Raw genomic sequence first — 23521 nt, 5'->3', positions numbered from 1 at the left:
TTGCTCCTTAAGTTCCCTAACACAACATCAATGGATTCAGCGTTTAATCTCCAGCTCTGTCCCAAGGCCTCACTCTCCTCCGCTCCTTCACCTTCAGTCATTTCGCTTCACACTTCGGTCCCCACCACCCACCCACCCACCTACCCCACCACAACACCTTCCTCACCCCTTGCTCCCTGTCTCTGAGCTCTGATTTAAAACAGAGCAAAGACAGAATACTGCCATTTTGTCAGTATTTGATCATAGTTACAAGGTTGAGAGGAGTTATATATGTATCTCTCTCTCTCTCTCTCTCTGTGTGTGTGTGTGTGTGTGTGCATCTCCAGCATTTGTGTTGTTTGTGTGTTTGTGTGTATGTGCACACGTGTGCATGTGGGTGGATGTGTGAGTGTGAATATAGCTGTGGGAGCGTGCATGAGAGAGAGAGAGTGAGACAGGGAGAGAGTGAGACTGAGAGAGCGAGAGAAAGAGAGAGTAAGACATCTTAATGCTCTCTATGCAACTGTAGTGCCATCTACTGGTAGGTATAGGTAACAGCATTGACTTATTTATATACTGTGAATTGGCTCGTATACTCCATACATTTGCATCCAGTACATACACACACACACACAAACACTCACAGACACATTAATAAGCATCTGAGACATTTATAATCATATGAAATCAAAAGGCTTGTCATAGATTAAAAAAGTCATTTATTATGCTGGCAAACATCCTAAAGTACACAAATAAACAATTCATTGACTTGCTTAGTGAGATTGAGCTAAACATACAGAATACTGGTTAATATGTTATGAAAGTTATAGTGAATGTACATCGTACAGAGGACATAACAGTACTGTACAACTTGAAGGCTATAGCAGCTTGCAGCAACTTTCAGTGTGCACATACACTCACACACACACACACACACTCACACAAACGAGTACACATTTTCTCTCTCATACAGAGATCATGTACTTATAAAATAAAGCTATTTCAGTTGTTTGCACTGGTCAAACAGGTGCATTAATATGCTTGAAGGGCCATTGAGTTTTCCAATTGGAGCATCCATAGCAGACAATGCAGTTATGAAGAGCGTCTCCTCTTCCCAGACAGAGTTTGAAGTGACAGACTTTGTGAAGCTCATCTCCAGAGTGCAATGGGACTGGAGGTCTGCCAAGGTCTGAGTGTGGGGATTCAGCTCGAGTTCAAACATGCATAAGCTCACACACACACAAACGCTCACACTCCAACACTCTCTATCTCTTTCATTCACTGCTGTCTCGTTCTTGCTCACACACACACCCACACACACTGATGCACACAAAGAAAAACACAGGTACACATACACATTATGAAATAGGAATGAGGTGTTTGGAACAAAAAAAAAAAAACAGGTACAGGAAAGAGAGAACTTGTGTCGACACATTGAACAACATTACAGTTTTTTTTGTTTCTTTCTTTTTTGTTTGTTTGTTTGTTTTTTTTTACATATCGAGGCTTACCTGCCATACATTCCTTTGTATCCATACATAATGCAACAGCACATTTATTCATATATACAGTTGGTGGTTTTGCAGTAACATTAGGATATTGGAGTTCAGTTTGATGTTTCAGTATAGCTGACATCATTATGAAATAGAAGCTTAGATGTAGATAACACATTGTACATCATTTATCTACCTACCACCACATTCACGTTCTCTTGTCACAGATCTATAAGACCCAAATCGCCTTTAGAGTGTCACAAATACACTCATTAAAATACTATATACAGTTAGGACCACTTTATCCAAGCCCCTAGGGATGTAGGGAGCCTAGTTAGAGTGCCCTTAACAGTGCCCTACCACTGGATAGTTTTCTAAGTGGCCCATTGATGTACTCTACCGAGGGAGCCACTGAACCACTGCACTTTGGTGTCCAAAACGTTCAAGTAATGCCAGGAATCAAGAGAGTTTTCACATGCGCACATACCACTCTGGTAGTTTTGCTACAAAATGAAATAGGAAATGATGAATGAAAACCAAAAACTGCACTTGTTTGTCTGATCTCATTCAAAGTCATCCTTTTTGTCTTGCATTCTGGTTGTATCAGGTTAGATCTTCTATAATCAGCTGCTTCAGCAGCTCTTTTCCTCCATCCAGCACCTGGACTAGTATTACCTTTTACCCTTCATAATTGCCATCAATTACTCTAACAATCAATGTGGTATCTGTTAATGCTGTGTTTAAGTCTAAGTACATGGTGGTTCCCAGTCCATTCATCTAACAATGACTCATCCCCAGCTGAGTGTCTAATTGGTATCTGGGTTCAAAAAGTCATTCATACAGCACCGCTGGAGAAGAAGAGGCTCTAGGTTTTGCTTTTGACTCGAGGTTATGTTTTTATTTTGTGTTGAGTCTCTAGATGATCTCAGGGTTGGGGTAGTATTTGAAGACCTTGTGGATCCACTGTGTGTAGAAGGGCACGTTGATGAAGATGCCAGGTTGGTTGGCCCGAGCACAGCCTCTGCCATGGACACTAACTCCTACAATAACCCTGATTTCACCATCCTGACACACCAGAGGGCCGCCGTAATCCCTCTGCAAGAAAGAAAATAAAGATAGTATTTTTCCTCATGTGAACAGTTCAGAAATGGCGTGAACATGGGCAGCCCTCTTCCAAAGCTGACGAGACTCTGATCTTAGATGTTATTTAAAAAAAAAAAAAAAGACTTCTTTATTTAAAACAGAATGGATACTAAGCTGGCAAACTCAATGAACACTTCTTTGAGATTAGATAAAGCTGAGCTTTAAAAGAAACTGCAGTGCTGAACCACAAAACAAATGTTCTTATAAAATCACACACTGAGAACTATCACTTGATCCAAAAAGTAAAAGATTTTGGTTGTTTACAAAACAGAGCCAAAACTGCACAAGATCATAAAAACACTATGTGGATTCTCCTGTGGAGCTTGTCTTTTGAACGCTGAAAATGTTATTTGGCCCCCTACTTGGATGGAAAGATGCCTGAGAAAGAAAAGAATGAGATACTAGAGACAGTTTACCTCACATACTCCTTCGTTCCTCTTGCCACCCGCACAGATCTTGGTGTTGGTGATGTGGAGACTCCCTCTGTGCTGCTCTCTGCACTTTTCATTACTGACTATGGGCAGATCGACAACCTTCAGCACGTCGTCATGGCCGCTACCTGAAAGATGGGAGAATCAGCTGTTCACTGGTGCTGTTCTGTTTCAGCACATTGAGATGCTTTGCTGGAAAGTATATCCAGGCAGCCCCAGTAAGGTGGAGAGGCCCCACCATCCAAATGGGATCTACCCCCCACCTGTTGGCAGCTATTACAGTAAAAAATTAGAACGGAGCCAATATTGGCGTAAAAATAAAGATAAAAATTTGGCTTGTTCTATCTATCTTCACAGTGCAGTTGTGTAACAGTCCAGGTGAGTGGGCAGGTGGGCTTTTTACAGTAACTTTGATATTAAAATCTGCACATCTGCAATAATGAGCAACAAGGAGCAGTCAAAGTATCTTGGACAGCTTCCTGCAATCATGGCTGTTACAAGATCAACACCTTGACAGCGGTTGTGAAACTTTGTAGTTTGTGATGTTAAAAAGCTCCAGCAGGTAACATTTAAGCCACTTGATACAATGGACTCCATAATCTGTGTCCAGTGTTCGAAAGTGGTCTGTTAAATTTTGTGGTGCGTTTGAAATGATAAATATCCTCCCTATGAGAGATGTTAAAACTCGCCTGCTCTGTGCAACAATTGTAAACATCCTTTCTGCAGCATCCATTTTATTCAGCATACTGTATAATTACTACCTCCTCCTCATCTCAGTGCAGTTGTTTGGAAATCTGTGGATACTGTTTCGATGTAAAAATACATCTCCCCCTAAAGGCTCATTAAATTTCACCGGGCAGTGTCTGAGCATGAACCTTATGGCCTGACACACATATGTAAATATCATTCATATATCTACAGATACAGACTGCAGGTAGTAAAATAGCTATATATACTATAGGACAGAGTATCAGTACCTTTGGTCTCTCCCCATCCATACATTTTACACATCGTTCCTTCTCGGATTGAGCACCCGGCCACAGGAAGCTGAATCGTGTGGACATTATCTGCAGGAAGGGCAGGCCTGGACAAAAGAGAGGGGAAAAAATTATTTGCTTTGTGCTTCAAATGAAACACACACACACACACAAACAGATATACCAATATATCAGTGAGATTATTTTTCCAGGCACTCACTTAGACAGCCTTACAAGGGCCAGGTTGGAGCCCTCAGGGCCACATATCACATGAGCTATGCTGATCTCCTGTCTGCTGGACCAATCAGGAGATCCCTCTCGCAGATCAGAAACTCCCAACCACACCTGATACTCACTGAGGTCTGGGACACTGGAGAGGTACAAGACACGGTTAACATGATATAAAAAATAGAAAAACAATGTGACAAAGAGAACAAACTACTATATACATGATGTTACCATGAGGAGAAGCACTGTCTGTCAGTGAGTACCCACTCCTCCCTTATGAGCGAACCTCCACACCAGTGCATTGAACTGGAAAGAGCACAGAACAGACATGATACATCATCAAGTCATCTGAAAACTTTGGCATGCATTCACTAATGCTGTGTTCCAGTCACACATTGTAAGTCATACATTTATTGTAATTCCAAGCTCCATACATTTCGGAAGAAGAAGAAGGAGAAGGAGGAGGAGGAGGAGGAGGAGGAGGAGGAGAAGAAGAAGAAGAAGGACAGAAAATATTGACACTCGTAAAATTTAATTTGTGTTCCTGATGCAGCAGCCACTGTTAATGATACTTGGAAGTGTTTGCTAGTTCAGCGCCACAGAATATCAGACTTCAGACCTCAGACTTATTGGACTTATTGATCTTTACCTTTCAGTTTATGACGAACTAAAATGTGAAATGTAGACTTAGGTTTTGCAGAACTCAGAATAGCTCTGCACAAACTGTAGTGAATAACAACTGAACTGTTTTATTAATGGCTTCATATTTCTTTCAGCAATCACAAACAATTATCTGCCATCGAGCAGAATAAGAGATGTTTAGGTTGTGGTAGAGCTAGGCCCAATCAGTATGCTTACATTGTTGGTTGTTTGAGGCTTCTAATGAGTGAATGATAGTGAATACATAGCTGCATATGACTGGGTACTTCTGTCAAGGCTGCCTATATTTAAACTAAATGGAAAAACACATTTGCTCTAAATGCATGTGACAGTGTTTTTCTATTAAGTGTTTTGGCCAAGATGGAAAAGGCCACGGAAACAGCAGCTGGACTCTCCACTGGGGAATGGAAGAAAAAGACAAGCAAACAAGCCAACAAACAAACAAACAAACAAGCAACAAACACAGTACTAATGACAGTTTTAAGGGTGGGCTAGCCAGGTCAGAGTTTTCATCTCCCACCCTTTTCCCTTCATTTGTAGAATAAATTGTTTACAGTGTGATATATGGATGTATTGCTGTACCCTCTCTGTATGCTGACCATCCAGCTGCCGTCAGATATGTTGACTGGACCTCCCCCCACTATCCTGGGCCTCTTATGGACAAAACACACCACAGAGGATTGCTCACCTGGAAAAGCAGAGAACACACACACACGTTTCATATACATTTCATGTCATGTAGCATTTACCATCAACATTAAAGAAATTAACATGCGTTAAAAGGTGCAGCCATATTCACTGGGGACATGCTGTTTATGAGAGTAATGGGTCACACTACAGGCACTTGACCTAACTAATGTATCACCATGATATATTAAACATACATTATGCTAATGAGATCATCAATTAAGTTAATGAGCTGGTTAACAAGTATTCTCGTGTAAATATCCTTTTTCAACATGGCGCACAGATGATGTGGATATTATAAAGTATCTTAATAGATTAAAGAGTTACAACAGTTTCAAGAAAATCTGTTTTTTCATTGATATGCAAATTTACACAGGAAGGTACTTGAGAATTCAGTCAGGTTGTTCACCCCATGAAAGCAATGTTAGTATGATGTCTCTGTCATGTACTGCTCATGAGTGACTGTGTTCACAAGAATGTGTCTAGACAGACGCACAGCCGCATATCAACATGATGACATAATGTCCTGGGCCACGGCACCTTAGTGGCGGGACGTAAAAAAGAACTCCACTGCCTTCTGAAAACCAAATGGTGCTACTTGCGAACTCGCGCCCTGGAGGCTATCAAACACAGAAGAGTGGCATCTAAGCCACAAACACAGTCAGACAGAGAAGCTGTCAGATGCAGACACTCACCCTGTGGAATGGTGTTCTGTGAAGATTCACCTACACAGAGGAGAGAAACAAACAAGGGGTGAGTGAGCAATAATTGGTACAAGATAAGACAAACTTGCACATTATCAAATAAATCTACTGACATTTTGTGTGTGCGCTGTATAGGCACTGCAGCTCAAAATGTATGCATACTGTACATGCTGCACATATTTACAAAGGAGCAGAAACCACAGAAAAACAGACACAGGACAGGACACAGACATGCACACAGTCCCAAGCTCTTGCTCCATGTGGGAATGGTTAGACAGACCCCCCTGTCTTCCTGATGAGTTGTGAATCTCCTCTGACACAATGACCTGCGAGTGTAGACAGATCTACATGCAGCCAATAAAGCCTGTGTGTCTGTCTGTGTGTGTGTGTCTGTATGTGTGTGTGTGTGTGTGTGAGAGAGAGAAAGAGAGACAGAGAGGGAAAGATAGATGCAAAGGGTGCAGACAGATATATGCGAGTTCTGACTTATTCCAAACGTAACAAACAGGCAGTTTCACACAGTCATCATCTTCTCTGAATGTGTGTACATGAGTGCTTGCGTCCATCTTTGTTTGTGTGTGTGTGGGTGTGTGTGTGTGCACGTTAGGGCTTCAATTAATAGTTGATTAATCTGCTGATTTTTTAATTAACAGTCATTTAGTCTATGAAGTGTCAAAAACAATGACAAATGCATGCTGAGTCTGACCTGATTAATTTAATAATAACATGAATGGAGAAAAGTAAAATAATATTGGAATCTTCAGGATAGAAAAACTAGAATGTTTTCAGATTTTTACTTGATAAATGACTAAAAGGATGAATCGATTATTGAAATTAGAGCCGATTAATTTATGTTGATCGACTCGACTAACCATTTGAGCACTTGTGTGTGTGTGAACTGTATTTACACATGCGCATGTCACTCACATGGTTTGACATTGCAGTAGTCCCAGGATATAGCCGAGCTGTTGGTGTAACACCAGGGGCCGTGTTTGTCTTTATCAGGGTTTCTGCAGTAGTTTCCATCCAGGCCAACCATCAGCATGCCTCTCTCACCACTGGATACACACACATACACACACACACACACAGTACATAACCATAACAGCATTGCCCATGAAATCCAATAACTGCATCATTCAGGACTATTCAGCGATCCCTGAAGACTATATGAGAAACAAAAGAGATTTCACAGACATTTACTGTTTCTTCGATGAAAGGAGAAAAGTATCCGGTGATTTACAACTAACAGTATTACTAAAGCTTCACCAGTTTAACCAGATAGGATCTGGATCGTCAAAGCACACAGCTGTGTATACTCTCTCCCACAGGAGGAGATAAGGAGGTGATCTACAGAGGAATTACTCACTGAGACAGTATGCACCCACCTACACTCACATATCTAATACATGCACATGCAGACATATCCCACACATGGGGATATTCTCCTAAGAACCACAGGCAGAAATCTTTCCCAGACTGAATTCCTGGGGCGATAAGACAAAGGAAATGTGAGGTGAAAAGGAGACTTGGGAGAGAGAATGCTGGGTACCCAACCACATGGAGTTGCACAGTTAAAATTATGTGTGTGTGTGTGTTTTTGTGTGCGAGAGACAGAGATAGCATTGGGCTAAGTGTGCATGTGCAGGCCTCATGTATTTGTGCGTGTGTTGTGTCTCTGCCAGCTCACACACTGACTCCCTGGCCCTGACCTTTCACCCCCTAAGCAGGGGCCAAGCAATGGAGCTGATTGGCTTTGAAGTGTTCCTAGGAGGGAGTGGCCAGGGTCAGAGGTGAGGTGTGACGTGCACCTCCCCACTAACCGAGTTATCATTGGGAGTCATTCCTGCTGAGTTACATCATTTTCAAGGAAACACGTCTGTGGACATTAGGAGACGCTGTGGAGGCTAATCGTAGCACCCACAGGAGCCCTTTCTCCTCTGAGAAACCTTAGGGTCTCTCTTGATCTGTTAACAACAAAATGACTTAACTAGAGGTCAATAATAGCTCGCTCACCCCCCTGCCCTTACAACCAGCACCCTCATCTCTCAGGTTCACACACATGGTTCTGGAAAACACAAGAACATGCTCTCCTGCATACCAACACCGCCTTGCAGAAACATTATATCTCAAAAAGCTAATTTCTCAGGCAATGATTTTCTCTTTGGCATTTATGTAATTTAGATAATTTCTGCCTATTATCAGTGTAGGATGGAACGACGTGTGTTTTTCGAGGCAGATGAGACATATAATATCTTCCCTCCCATAACAGCTGAATAGCGCTACAATATCAATGTGAATTTTTGTAAGAATCAGAATATGAATGCAGGTGCAAAACAAGTTCAGCTTTTAAGACAGGCCTGTGTTAAAATAATTTAACTGTTTCATAAACAAAAGACTATGTTTTTTTTTTTGTTTTGTTCTGTTGCTAATTTAAAAATTGTACTAATAACACATTAATTGATTTCATTTTTGGATATTGTCCGATACTGATAGTCTGTCAACATCGGACCCTGTTATCAGTGTTTTGTTTTGATGCAAGGCTCCTCCAAACTCTGATCATTTATATGTGCAAGAGCTGTATGGCATCCTGATCCATATTTTGGGGAAAGGTGCTTGTTTAGTGTGCACTGAAATGCAGGCAAATTACTGATAGCACAGTCCTGTTTTGTACATCATGGTAGGATTTGGGAAAGTTATTAAGTTAGCGAGTAGTCCGGATCCAGTGCACTGACCTGTTGCTGTGGTCTCTCCAGGGAGCACAGGGCAGGTTTGATCTTGTCCTTGACTGCTCTCCTCTGTAAGTCTCTCCAAAGCCTTCATAGCAGTCTGAAGTTTGAAAAGAGAAAGTCGATCTGTATACGAACATGGAACAACTACACCAACAACCATGGAAAACAGACGTTACTCAAGATTACGAAGCTTAGAAAAATTTGCACCACCACAATAGTTTTTTATACTCTGTAGCATAGAGTGTGTGTTACATTTTAAATCATGTGATAAAATCTGTAAAGACTAGTGAAAACTGATGAAAGCTCTGAATTCCAAGATTTCATTGGGGGATTTGTAATACGCCTAGTTGGAAACACACGTAAGCCCTCAATGGTGCCTAAGAAAAACACAGGTCATAAATATGTTCTTAAAACTGTCCATCACCCTGCTTTTCATCTGCATGTGGGAACACATTCAAACCTCAAGGGTAGACCAAAACACAACCTCTGGACTTGTAATCCCACTGTTAGCAATATAGCAGACCTCTTGAGAATTTTGAATTTGTGTGTTCAGCCATGGATTCACAGCTTTTACTTCCAAATCTCTTGCTGCCCCAGAAAAAATCCCATCCAGCACTAATCCGTCTTCCCCATCTTTCATTGTCCAAAGAGACCTGACGATCCTGGGCTGCTGTCAAAGATGGTTTATGTGACGTGTGGTGGTCAGGCCTTCCCACAGTCCTAAAGGGCTACAGCTCTCCACAGGGAGGCAGAAAACATGGTCTCAAACCAATACGTGTGGTTACTCTATTAGTGGTTCAGCAGATCTTACTACAAGGTCTCATGTGAACTCCATTTCCCTGCTTCACATGTGAGGACAGAGCAGAAAACAACAGTCGTGCTGCACACATGATTTTACCAAGACACTAATAAGGTTGTTCTCCGGTCACATCTGCCGTTACTAAGAAACCAAAAGTATCCTATAGTAGGAAACCAACTGACTCATTGGCATTCAGTACAGTGCAGATGCCCTCCAATCATCCCAAGCTCAGAGCTGATGTTCCTCCATGCATTGCTTTGTTCACTGGTGTCAAAATAACAACAACCTGAAATGTCAAATAATTCCAGGTAACTAGCGGGTCTATTATGAGTGGCTCTTCCACACAAGCCAGGCTCTGTTAGCCGGGATACTGTGACATACCAGGACAGAATGTGAGAGGCATAAGAGACCTGTGGAGCTGACTGATTAGCTTTCCAAAAAGGTCAGGTATTTTTATTTCAGTACACCCTAGATACACACACATGCACGCCGGACAGCATGCATGAGCATACCTGCAGCACGCCTCCATTATGATTAATGAATTTGCATGCGCAAAAGACACTGTCTGGGAATGGTTTAGAGTGTGAAATTAAGCCATTAAGATTCCTTCCTCTCACCATCATCCAGTGTGTTCTGGGTGCCGCACTGAGGGATGTTGGTACAGAACATTGTTCGCACTCTGGGGTCGGTGGTGAAGCACCATGGGAAATCCTGGCCATCTGGGTTTCGACAGTAGTTCTCTCTCAGGTCTCTGGGAAACACAGAGTTAGTCATTCTACTATCTGTATTTGTCTATGTGCGTGTGTGTGTGTGTGTGTGGGGAGGGGTGAAGGTGGGTGGGTAGGTGTGTGAGTAGATGTTTTCTTTATGCGCGTCTGACTCACTTGCAGCGGTAGGCCTGCGGTGTGAATGTGTGGTTGTGAGGATACTGCGAGTCCCAGCGTTGGCAGGTGAGTCCTGTGGGCGTCACATCTACTGTACCCCTGTAGCCCTCTCCTTTTCCATGGTAACACTCGGTTGTTTCCTCTACATTTCTTTTAATGGGTGTGTCTGTGTAGGAAGAGTAAGAGGTTAGGGGTTGAGTATCAAAGGACCACTAAAAAGAACATCTAAAAAATAACAAGGGCTAAAGTGGAGTAAATGAGCTATGTGAACATGTCTTTGGCAATTTGATTTTGGCCAAGCAGCCTCCACCTCTGATCTAGGAGTTCAGAAGGCTATACTATCATGCTACTATAGCCACATTTTCAAAAACAACGGCAGAGAATACTTCTTCTCTGCTTTTCTGCATAACAAGTCCGAGCCAGGGCTGATCCAAAGCAATGTGCAAGCTCTAGTTCATTATCCTTGAGTTCATTAGCCTGAATGTTACGCATAACTATGCACAACAATGTGTAAACTTTGGCTCTTCCAGTATCTGAAACAGCTTCCGTCCATACAGTAACTTCTAAAAATAGATATGCAGTGGTTTTGACAGTAAACAAAGCAGCTAGCCTGGACAAAGGAACACTTTGTCTCTCTCTGTCTTTTGCTTTCTCCTCTCTGCCTTGTTTTGATTAAGACTAACTGGGTCGTAAACTTGGTCTGCTCCCAACAAACTCCCATATCAGAAAGGGAGACAGAGGGAGAGAATGAGAGAGTGACAGAGAGACGGAGAGAGAGAGAGGGAGAGAAAGAGAGAAAGAGAGAAAGAAGGAGAGAGAGAACCCAAGAGAAAGAGAGAGAGCAGGGGGCGGGAGACAATTTTTAGAGGGAAAGCAGGGGGAACAGTGAATCACTGGGCCCACATGGAGGACTGCCATCTAGTAAACATGGTGCCAGATCTGCTGATGATTCTAGCAGGCAAGCGGGCCAGTTGCAGACTCAGGAGAGAGAAGCTGAGCCCAACAACAACACAAGTATTCTCTCTGTTTTCTATTCCTGAAGACCGCAGTAGCTGTCTCACCTCTATATTGATAATGGGGTCAACTAGGACATAGCTGACGGCTTACTCTGTCGCAGTCAAATGTACAAAACACTCAGCTGCATTTAAGAGCATATTGGATACATCTGAACATTACAACAACTGCAAAAACTCCCTGCCAACAGGCACGCCCATGCACGCAAACACACACACACACACACACACACACACACACAGACACCCCTCTTACACAGTACTCATACTGCTCTCTCAACTCTGTATGTGTTTGAAGTGTAATGTGAGCGATCTACTTGTAGCGTGTGTGTGTGTGTGTGTGTGTGTGTGTGTGTGTGTGTGAGCGATCCTGATGTTGTGTCTGAGGCTCCAACAGGAGGTTTATGTGCAGCAGTAACTGAGCCCCGTGCAGGCTGACCACCACACGTAAGAGCTGGCATAGAACAACAAACAGCAAGCCAATGGTGCAGGAGGAAAATAAACATTCTAGCTGTTAGAGAAGACATAACAGAGGACTAAACCGCAGAGAAGGACTGTGTGTGTGCGTCTGAGTGTGTGCATATTCTGCAGCACGACCCAATGACAGGGAGACACCTGGCAAAGTGAAAGATACTGAAAGTTGTAAATTCTTGTGCATTCGATCATACTTTGCACTAAAAGGGGCCTTATGCATGCAAATGCCTCTGTACAAATGCACACACAGATTTTCACTGGACACGTAAACACGCACAAAAACACACGTGCCTGCGTACTTACCGCAGACTTTGATGTTACAGTACTCCCAGGGTGTGTGTGGGTCTGTTGTAAAGCACCAGGGTCTGTGGCGTCCATCTGGGTTTCTACAGTAGTTATCATCCAGGCCCTTGTCAGGGTACCTAATACAAAACACACAAAAAAACAAGCTCAGAGCCAGAAAAAAACCTGCAAAAAGAGCAAAATGCATCGTTGCTCTGGGTATCTTGCACAGGGCAGTAGCCACAACAGTGGAAACCAATCATAAACGTATGTTGCATAAAGACTGATTTACTGCATTGATGCATCAATAATAAATTCTGCCAATTCAACTGAATCGATCTGCAAAAAGCAATAAAGAGAAACATTCATGAAATGCTTTCCAATCATTCATGATCCCTTTAAAAAGATTATTGTTGTGGTGATCTAAAAAAAAAAAATAAATTGCAACTTTCTGCCAAGAGTTCTTTTTATAGAATGAATCACTCTGTTGCCCTATTTTTTTCCACAAAGAAGAAAGGATAGTCTTACATTATTGCACATGCTTATTAATGGATATAAAATTGTTGAACGGGATCATGGTTTACAAAGTTGAATTGAACTGAATTGTTCCAAAAAATAAAACTTGTTCTTAAATCAAATTGCCTATTAGTGTATTGTGAATTGAGCTGAATCACTGTTCAGCCAAATAATCACACCCTTACTGCATAAATTATCCCCTGGACCTACAGCACACAGCACAGATTTCTGTCTTGAAGTAAAACTGACACAAAAAACTAATTGCAGCATAAATCCTTAAGCCCTCCGAAACCTGAAAAGAGATTTATTTATTTATTTATTTATTTATTTTACAAAGGATTGCAGATGGAGACTATGGAGCAACAGTGAAGAAATGTTTTACAGACAATAACCAGGATACTGCATCGTCTCCATCTGTGAATCTGCACAGAGCTCGAGGGAATGCAGCAGACAACAGGCTGCACCACTACAGGTGTTCAAATTCCTCCCAAAGCCCCCATCCCTGCAGGCCTGCATCCTCCAGCAGGCCTACAGTGTCAGGCTGTGGGACCCCCTCATTACATTAGTGCTATGTGCAGTCTGGGACCTCGTTTATACAAACACTGGGATGATTAAGGATGTGTTAACGAGTCCACACTAATCCAGACCACCTGCCTCCTGACTAGCTGGAAGACACGCTTGCACACATCAATACAGACACACACACACATGCACAGATCATGCAAGGAATACTAATATGTTATCCAAAGATCGGGCCTAGTTAAAATAGATATAAACCTATCTCCAGGCTGGACATGAGTCTGCTCTATGCTCTGCTGAGAGCGTTAAGGAATTCAGGCCCATTAAGCCAAAATGAGGTGTTTTCTCAGTGTAGCCCAGCTAAAAACATACAATTACACATTACACTCTGATAGCATTTCTCCAGGGACAGATACGCTGGCTGATTCCAAATCACTTCATCTCCAGTAAAGAGAGTAATGTGGACTCCACAAATATAGAAAATTAGAGTTGGTTCCCCACAACCATATGAAAGCATTCTATGAGCTGATGGTTATATAAGCCATGCAGTTGCCATTGCATTATGTATGACATTGTGAGTGCTGGCGTCTATATCATTGAGCATGCAGATTGCACTGTGAGTGGGTATGCAGATGTTTCTAAGTGTATGTGTGTGTGTGTGTGTGTGTGTTACCTCTTGGGATGGTACAGGTGTTTGTGTGGCTCATCCAGATCCCAGCGCTGGCATTCCTTTCCACTCTCTGTGTGGTCCATAGGTCCTCTGTAATCTTCTCCATTACAGTGGACACACTCCACTGTAAAGCATATGCACATGTACACACATACACATACACATACACACACAAATCAACCCTGGGAATTTTGAGTAAAATTCACTACCTCCTCTTTGCTAGGGATGCAACATGGAAAATATTTGTGATTTGAATAAATAAAAGGAACACAAGGGTTTTTTCTTTCAAAATGACACATTCATGATTTTAAAAGCCACAACAATTCTAACAAAATGATTAACAGCACTACATTTAATTACTTTATTCGAATTTTTAAAAGATGCCAAGTAAAGTAAGTTAATAATAAGTTAGCTCCTTGGTTGACAAAGCCGGAGCTCTTCACATAGTGGGCTGATACTAAAACCTGACAGGTGACGCCTCTGTTTTAGTTTGCAAACTTTTTCCATGACATGTCAGTGGACTAACTATTGTCTTGTTAGAGCAAAATAGCAATAACACAAGATCAAACAGGACCAGAGACACAATGTAAATCACCATGCCAAGGTTTTAAATTGTGTTAATGTGTTTAAGGCTGGAATTTTCCTTTAAGTACAGACATACTTTATTACATACCCAATTTAGGCACAGAAATTACATTATAGACATAGGCACTTAATGTATGGTAGCATGTAGTATATGTCAAGCTAATGGGATAAGGGTGTCTTTGATGTAGAAAAGGTAACATTAGCTGACTAGAATGGTGTTTAGCCCACATTGTCCTGTGTAAACAACAGAAAGCATCCAGATTAAAAACAGATGTTTATGAGTCCGCCATTCCCATGACAGAGCACCTTTTGCACCATGGCCTGCGTGTATTTGTGTTTATATGCATGCACATGTTTATGTGTCTGTGTGTATGTTTCCCATTAAATCCTGCTAATTTCTGGATAAACCCTTCCAGTCATTTTTATTTGGAACAAAATACATGTGTTTTATCAAAATAAAAAGGAAAAAAAAAAAGTCATCAGCTCCATTTTGCAACTTGCGACAGCCCAGTGGGATCCAATATGTGAATTGGAGAGTGACGTGGATTCCCGTTCTGTCTTATCAGAACAGTAATCCACATCGGGAAACCACAGCATGCTCTCTCATTAACATGAACCAGTGTCATACACACAGGGAACATCCCCACTGACAGCATGAATCATCAGGGATTAGATAACAGAGGTCATTATCATCCCCTTCTTGAGGGAGAGATCAGTGCCTGACAGTAATATTGTGTGATATAACATTGAGGCTGAAACACTGGTGGGAAAGTGCTTTTCTCTCATCCTGACAGGATAAATATAAGAGTTTTATTTATAGGCCTATAACTCTAAGCAAATGGTTGCTGTGTATGAGCACCATTGGGATTGCCATGTAAAATAGCTAGCATTTTATCCATAGGAGAGGTTGGGGGGATTAAGCTCTTCTGAGGTCCTAACACCAGCCTCATTGGGTTCAAACCATTTACAAAACTGCAGCTTGATGGAATGAGAGGGGACAGCATAAACTGAACCACACACCTGGAAATTGCTGCAGCTGGCGTGCCTCAGAAAAAAAAAAAAAAAAAAAAAAAAAAAAAAAAAATCTGTGCTGTGCACGCACACACATACAGACACACACACACAGCCCGGCGCAGTTAGAGCCAACATCACTTAGTGCAAGGCGGTGTGTGATTGCCTAATTTGCTGCAGCTCAGACCAGACTATCAAGCCACAATTGGCGAAGCAATTTGCAAAGTGGAATGGGCATTATTTCAAGATGAATGTCCACTTACATACAAACAGATACATTTTGTGTGTGTGTTTGTATGTGTGTGTGTGTGTGTGTGTGTGTGTGTGTGTGAAAGCAAGAGTGCTGCCTACCCTGTGAGCACTGTGGTATGCCACACTCCTGGTGTCTGAGGTGTGGGCGAGGGTCAGTGGTGAAACACCATGGTCCAACGGTGGAGTTGTCTGGATTCCGACAGTAGTTTTCTCTGAGGTCCTTCTTCCTGTACCTCTTTGACATGAATCTGTCAGGAGGCAAAAAGCCACAGTTACGCAAACAGACACATGTACAAGGCCTGGTTGCCAAAAAATTCTAGCTAGCAAGCACAGCAACCACACTTGCAAAAATGCCCAAGGCCACAGATTCTGTTGGCTCTTTTATCACTGACAGAATCAAGAATCCGGCGCTCATTTTGAGAGAGCTGCTGCCAGACGCTGAGGGCTGCAACCTGCCTCTGTCCATAACCAGTGAAAATTAACCACAGTCACTATGGAGATTCAAAAGGATTGAACCTTGGAAGAAGGAAGAAAGTTTGATGGAGACTCATGGACTCTTTGAAGAATCCATGTACAGGCATCATTACTTTTCCATGAGGCTGGCTCTGCATGTAGTGTAAACATGGTGATAAATCTCCACATGAGTCATATCTTTTCTACATCGGGCAAGCACATGGCTGCGGCCACCGGTTGTGATGACGAACATGGTGTAGTCTTACAGTCGAATTGTGTTTTTCCAAATAATGATGAAAAGACGGAGTTCAGAAGTGGTCTTTCAGTCAAGTGGGAAATGACAAGTAAATTAGAAAAGAGAAGGTCTTTGCAATCACAATAGAGGGAGAAAGCTTTCACTGATAAAGATGCAATTTGTTCTTGCGCATGTGTGTGTGTGTGTGTATCTGTAATTTCGGGTTTTCCCATGCCTGTGAGCTGACTGATAACGCATACAAACCGCCTGGCTTTTATTAGCTGACCTACAGAGACATTCACAGCAGTCTGATAAAGCAAGTTCACTGGAGGTCTAAACGTACATTGGTCTCTTTGATTCTTGTGCTACAGTGACAACTCACTACAAAGCCTTTCAAAGACATACTATTACCTCTGTGCAGCAGGGAATGGACGATGATAGAAGGAAAGAAATGGCACAAGAAACAAAGAATAGAAAGTTGGAAGGTAAGGTGTGTGTGCATGTATTTTTCTTCAATCAAGTGAAAACTGCTGCCAATGGGGAGAGATTTTTTTTTTTTTTTTTTTTTTTTTTTTTTTTAGTTCAGCTTCATTATACAATTACCTTGAATCAAGTGTCATTTTCTTGATAATAATGGAGTCTCTGACCAATTCTCCCTCATTTGAAGGTTTTGACACTTATGGAAAAGTGAAACTGCTAAACTACTCTGGAAACAAGTGGAATTATCTCACCCCATTGGCAGGAGCTGGACATTTTTGTACTATGTAGTTAACACATTAATTAAGGCACACACACACACACACAGATTAGTAGTCATTCCACTGCATCAGTTTATGTATTTTGTTTTATAACTCCACTTAACTGGCTTTGTTTACTATTGAAGGCTGGATAATTTATTAAAAGGGTATTAAGTATGACAAGTTGAAAAATGTGCATAATCTGGGAATTTCGCTAGGGGATGAACCCAAGGCTTAACCAGGAGCTGCATATTAGATATGATCCTAATCCCCCTGAAACACACATGCATATGCACACACACACACACACACACACACACACACACACACACACACACACACACACACACACACACACAGCTAGATAAACAGCAGGCCATGGCAGGAAATGATCAGTGACTCTGTAAAGCACTGCAATGAGGTCAGAGCATATCAGTTCTGATGAATGACTACTCCCGAGAGCCTAATCAACCCCTAATATATCACGTACGCGCACACACACATAAACACACACTGGCCTTTTGCTACCAGCTAATTGCAACACTAACACATTGCTTACGGTAAGAAAGAACCACCGGTGAACATGACAGCGCTGTTAGTTTCCTATGACTGAGATAAAGGGACGTGAGCCGATTCATAAACATCTTTCAGCTTGTAAAAATTCAGAGTGTTTATGTAGGCACGGGTAGTGAAAACCACATTGAGGTCGTACTTGTGTTCATGTGGAATAGGAGAGGCCCAGGCCTGACACAGGATCCCGCTTACTGTCACCGACCTCCGTCCCCTGTAGCTCTGACCTGTACCCACAATGCACTCTCTCACATAGTCTGCAAGAGAGAGAGAGAGACAGAGACAGAGAGAGAGAGACAAACAGAGAGACAGGCAGAGTGAGAGAGTGACATGAGCCAACAACGTGATCACACAGTGTTGTGTATACAGAGCCAGTGGGGATGATGTAGAAAGCAGACAGAAGGAGATGTTCAGTTATAATACTTAGCTTAACAAGGATGTGACAAAGCCAAAATCCAAATCTGTTTTCCTAATCTTCTGCAAAACATTTGGAACCAGTAAAACAAGGCAACACAGCTTGCATGTTTGCTGTTATGGGCAGTCAGGGAAAGGGGGGGGTGAGGTTCCAGTGTTTGCACAAAACCCGTTAATGACAGAGGTTGACCATAATGCACAGCAACCCAATAAACACTGCATCACCTTCCTCTTCACGGGTGTCATCATTATGAAGCGCCTGTGAAATTTAGCACTGTACTTGAGTATCATCAAATTCTCTGTATATATGTTCTGAAAGAGCTCTCGTTCTCCTAAAAAAGTTTGAAATTGTAGCTCACATCTAATTAGAAGTGAGACAAAGCAAGTTTTCATAACGGAGAGATGCGGCGTAAGGAAAACACAGCTTCACTGTCTGCTAAACAGTGGGGGGCACCTTTCTTCTGATAGAGTTGGTAGTTGAAGTCCTGTTGGCTCTGGGCTCCTGGTGAGTTCCTGTCGAAGGACAGCCACTGGCATTTCCTGTTTTTATGATCATAGAGGAACGCTCTGGAGTGAGAGAGAGAGAGAGAGAGAGAGAGAGAGAGAGAGAGAGAGAGAGAGAGAGAGAGAGAGAGGAAGGAAAGGAAAAGAGACAGTAAGAGGGTGCGGGAAAGGGTGACGTACATGATGGTCAGTTTTTCTAAACTTCCTTAATCAAAGCAATTTGTCTAAGGCAGACCAGAAAACTCTACGCAGCTTATGCTAAGATGTTACATAACTGTGCACACCAGCCAAGGTCTGATGAAGCAGAAGGGTACAACAGCAAAGTACATGTGAAGAGCACTATCAAAGTGTGACAAACATACCTACTGAGGGAGCATCACTTGACAATGAGTCTGACATCTTACATACGAATATCAAAATTGCCATCCATGTGGTGGAGGAATTGCTCTTCCATAGTGCTAAACGAACGTAGGTGCTGAAAGGTTTGTGCCGTAAGAGCTGACAGACCTGCAGGTGAAGGGGAGCCTCTTGTTGCGGCTGCAGGCTCTGGCACACTTGGCCATGGTCAACTTCCTGCTTTTGGTCAGGTGAGAGGCATCAGGAGACAGCACAACCAGTCGGACGCCGTCACTCCTCTGGTAGTCCTGGAGTGCATTTCTTCTGCTTTCTGATACACGATTACAGAAATATATTAATGACTGGTTGTCCCGTCAAAATATCATAGTGGTCAATATTATCCCCCAATTACCTCTCAGTATTGGTCTCATTTTCTTTCATGTAAAATCTCCTAAACTCAGTGTTTATTAAAAATTAGAAAATAAATGAAACAATATAAAATAAGTAGTCAGAAATAAAAGTCTGTATTGTTGACAGTGCAGAATATATCCTATATGGCCACAAATATCACTATTTGATATTACCAGACATCGGCCCAAGCCTCATTCTACAGTACCTGTTTACCGACAATGTGTTTCATCAAGCTCAGTTTGTGTTAAATGCTTAACAACAGGGTATGAGGACACTTTATGTTTAAAGGTGTTAAAGGCACAGTCGGTGCTTCAGATGTGCCAAAGTTATGTTTCAAAGCTGTGATGTCTGTGGAGCAGACTTGTCTTCATATTTGGTTTGGTTTGGACATTGTTTGACATGCATTGAGGAGTATTATAGTTCTCCTTTTGCTCTCAGTATTTTATTGCTCGTCTGTTACGTTTTGCAGTGTCGTGTACGCCCATGTAGGCTGGGTACCTTTTGGAGCATGACACATAGAAAAATAAATTACCTACCTTATTCAGAGCTGTTTACAATTTATAATGTAGGCTTTTAGTTTCTTACACAAGGGCACATCAACAGGACACATGGCTGTTGTCATGCAGGTTCTAACTCTTTGGCCTTTCTGATTAAGAACTGTAACAAGGCTAACATGATAAACATGTCTAATATTCAGAAAACTCATCTCTACTACAGAAAGGAATCACTTGATTTCACGTACAAATATATAAATCTGCATACACAGAGAAAGACCTGAGTATGTTACACCTCTGTGGTATGGGGGATGCAGTCTAGCTGGTCTGCTAATGAGCCCAGCTAGACTGAGAACAATTGGGCAACAGCATTACAATGTGTTAATTAGCCTGCTTTGACTGCTATTAATCTACAGGACCTAATGGGATGCAGTCATTTATCACTGTCCCCTTAGCAACTTGCCCAACGAGACCAAGACTGACCACACATATTAACACAGGACCAGTGCTGTGCCTTTACATTGCCTCTGTTGTTGGCAGGTTCTCTCCGTATCTCTGCAAAATCAGAGAGGCTGTTAGACATTCAGAGAGAGAACTCTCCTCCTCCTCCTCCTCATCCTCCTCCTCCTCTTCCTCCTTCTTCCTCCTCCTACCCATTCCAGCAGAAACTCTGCCCATTGTGTACTCAATTCTAAATGCAAGAGCAAAACCAACAAACTTCATCAAAGAGATCTAAAACGGAAGCATAATGGCTCTGGAAGGTTTGCTACATAAGTATATAGATTGCACATTGACAATGAAAACACTGGATAATCTGAAGGAGAAACTGAATGCTGCAGTTGCAGCTTTTGCTTGTTTGGAGATGCAAACTGAGGGTCAGAAGGGTCATGTCCGCCCCTCAACTTCACTTCACCGGCTCGACAGTTTCCCTGCCTGAGTGCCTAAGAGCAATGAGGCGCGAAATCGCTCTCTGGTAGGATTAAAGGGCGACTGAATCACTAATTAGATTTTAATACGGGCCATTTGGGAGAGAATGGGCTATATCTGTTCACTTGATCATCGAATTTAACTCATATGATCCTCCAGTCAAACATTACATTTTAATGCGTCCCTATGCGGCGTAATGCGTTCTGGCACAGAGATGTTGCGACGATACTACAGCAAGAGTTGAGATGAAAAGCCCTCGCTTCATCGGCTCTGTGGAGTCTTGTTTTCATTCCTTATTAATAATGTTGGAAATTCACTCAGTCGGCTAATACTTAAGAAATGTTCTGTCGACTGTGTTGTGACAGCACACACCACTTCAAAGGGACTATCTTGCTATAACGAGCTTTAACAAGATATAATAATCCTCTAATAGAAGGATGCTGTAAAAATATCACAGCACTATAAATAATATGCCTAAAATCATGTAGGGGCGCAGCAGGAATATTATAGATACCATAGGAGCTAAGAAGAATACGATAAAGTAAGATAAGGCCACTATAAACTCATGGGATGACAGTCAGTTTTGTAAACGGAGCGCAAGCCAATGCATGATAGGCTACTCAAGGAGGAACACCACTACACACGAGCCTGTAAAAGAGCAAAACAAGCAGCTGCAAACAGTTTCCACCAAACTTACCAGAGCAAGAGATGATGAAGAGTCCGCAGATGATCTTGTAAATCCACATCGTTGTGTCGCTGGTGGGGAACAACAGTTTGACAAACAACTGAGACGCTGCTTGTTGTGCTGTCGGGCAGCAACCTGGAGATGTTGCTTCAACCACTGCACAGATGATGCGTCTCCTCTCTAAGTACTTCCTCGCCTGCCTCTCTCTCTCTCTCTCTCTCTCTCTCTCTCTCTCTCTCTCTCTCTCTCTCTCTCTCTCTCTCTCTCTCTCTCTCATTACTTTCTCCCTCTCCCCTCTCTACCTTTCTCTCCCTTTGCCCTCCCACTCCGTGTATGCCTCTCTTAAAAAAAAAAAAAAAAAAAAAAAAAAACATTAGCAATAATCCCTTAATAAACTGCATACTACCTATCCTACTGTAAAACATACCCCTGCCAAACTATGGGTTTCTGCAGGAATTATTATAGGAATGTTTAAATGGCACCATAAAATATATTAAAAAAAGGGGGAAAAATGGAATAGTACAAGGTTACACTGCACATTCACTACCATAGACATATAATAAGTCCCTGTAGAAAAATTTAAGGATTATAATCAATTTTTTGCTGCCACCCCCAATCCCCCCTCTCTTTCAGTCCTTGCCTGTCTCACACAGAAGCATCCCACTCCATCTTATTTTTTCATCTTTTTTAAGATCACCAACAAGCACAACTTGGCAGCACATCAGGGTCAGAAATGAAACAGATATATTGGCAGGCCCCTTTCAGCAAGGGGAAACCCAGTGGGGAGGTCAGAAAGAGGGGGGGTGTTTGTTTATGCTATTTTCCTTCTTCCCTCCAGTGTCAGATAAGAGGTGAAGTTACAAGAGGGAGGGGGTGGGGAGTGGTGGGGTGGACAAGACATCCCAATCCATCTTGTGAGTGTCATCTCTATTTCCAGCGATGACAGCATGAGATAGGAGACGTGACACTTGTTAGTCAGAGCTGGCCTCAGCATTTTCTCTAAACTGCTGCGATCCAGCAAACACACAGTGCCGCTCCATTCCTCCTGTGAGGCTGTTTATGGCTACTCAGTAAATAGAAATCCCAGCACACTGCAAAAAATCTCCATCAGATTCAGTATATATTTTTTTTTTTTTAAAGGAAGTGATGATGAGTGGGATGAGATAATCACAGTTTGTTTTTTTCTTTGTCAATTGCCTTGTTTCCACACTTTTTATAATCAAGTGTCATTTTCTTGATAGTTGTGGTCTGATCTGCCATGCTCAGTTGTGTTTCAGCATATTTATGCTTGTTGCCAGAAAAAAAAAAAAAAAAAAAAAAAAAAAATCCTGTAACTGCATTGGAAACAAATGGGATTATATCATCCCCCTTGCTTTGACAAAAAACACAATTTTAAGACTGAATATAAGACTAAATGACTTCTGATGGGATTTATTTGTGGATTCCCAGTGTTTTTCAAACACACACATGTGCACACACCAAAACAGAGACAAATGGATAGATATGTAGAAGAAGACAGACTCCATCTATGTCTTCACTCTTTTTCAGTGACTAACACTCTTGTGGCTTCCTGAGGGGGAACCGCACAGTCATTCGCAATAATAAACAATCAGCCATGAGTCAGATACTTTCACTACGACAACATGCAAGTCTCTCTCTCTCTCTCTCTCTTTCTCCCCCTTTCTCTTTCTCTCTTTTCTATCCCCTCTCCCTACC

The 23521-nt window shown here is 42.1% G+C and overlaps 1 protein-coding gene across 1 annotated transcript; it reads right to left on the bottom strand.

Moving 5' to 3' along the window:
* Positions 1–681: 681 nt before the first annotated feature.
* On the bottom strand, positions 682–21958 carry hgfb (hepatocyte growth factor b). Its single transcript, XM_030054635.1, has 18 exons — positions 21818–21958; positions 19460–19619; positions 18903–19015; positions 18177–18291; positions 16139–16287; positions 14195–14315; positions 12508–12626; positions 10718–10883; positions 10451–10584; positions 9038–9131; positions 7230–7360; positions 6294–6323; positions 5494–5599; positions 4483–4557; positions 4244–4393; positions 4024–4130; positions 3032–3174; positions 682–2567 (listed from the first exon to the last, which is right to left on the bottom strand). The coding sequence occupies exons 1-18, from the start codon at positions 21864–21866 to the stop codon at positions 2388–2390; spliced, it is 2142 nt and encodes a 713-aa protein (XP_029910495.1). The 5' UTR covers positions 21867–21958; the 3' UTR covers positions 682–2387.
* Between the last annotated feature and the right edge of the window lie 1563 nt (positions 21959–23521).

This window comes from Myripristis murdjan, chromosome 6 (assembly GCF_902150065.1).
Source record: "Myripristis murdjan chromosome 6, fMyrMur1.1, whole genome shotgun sequence".
Lineage (NCBI taxonomy): Eukaryota > Metazoa > Chordata > Actinopteri > Holocentriformes > Holocentridae > Myripristis > Myripristis murdjan.
This window is presented reverse-complemented; position numbering and strand designations above follow the sequence as displayed.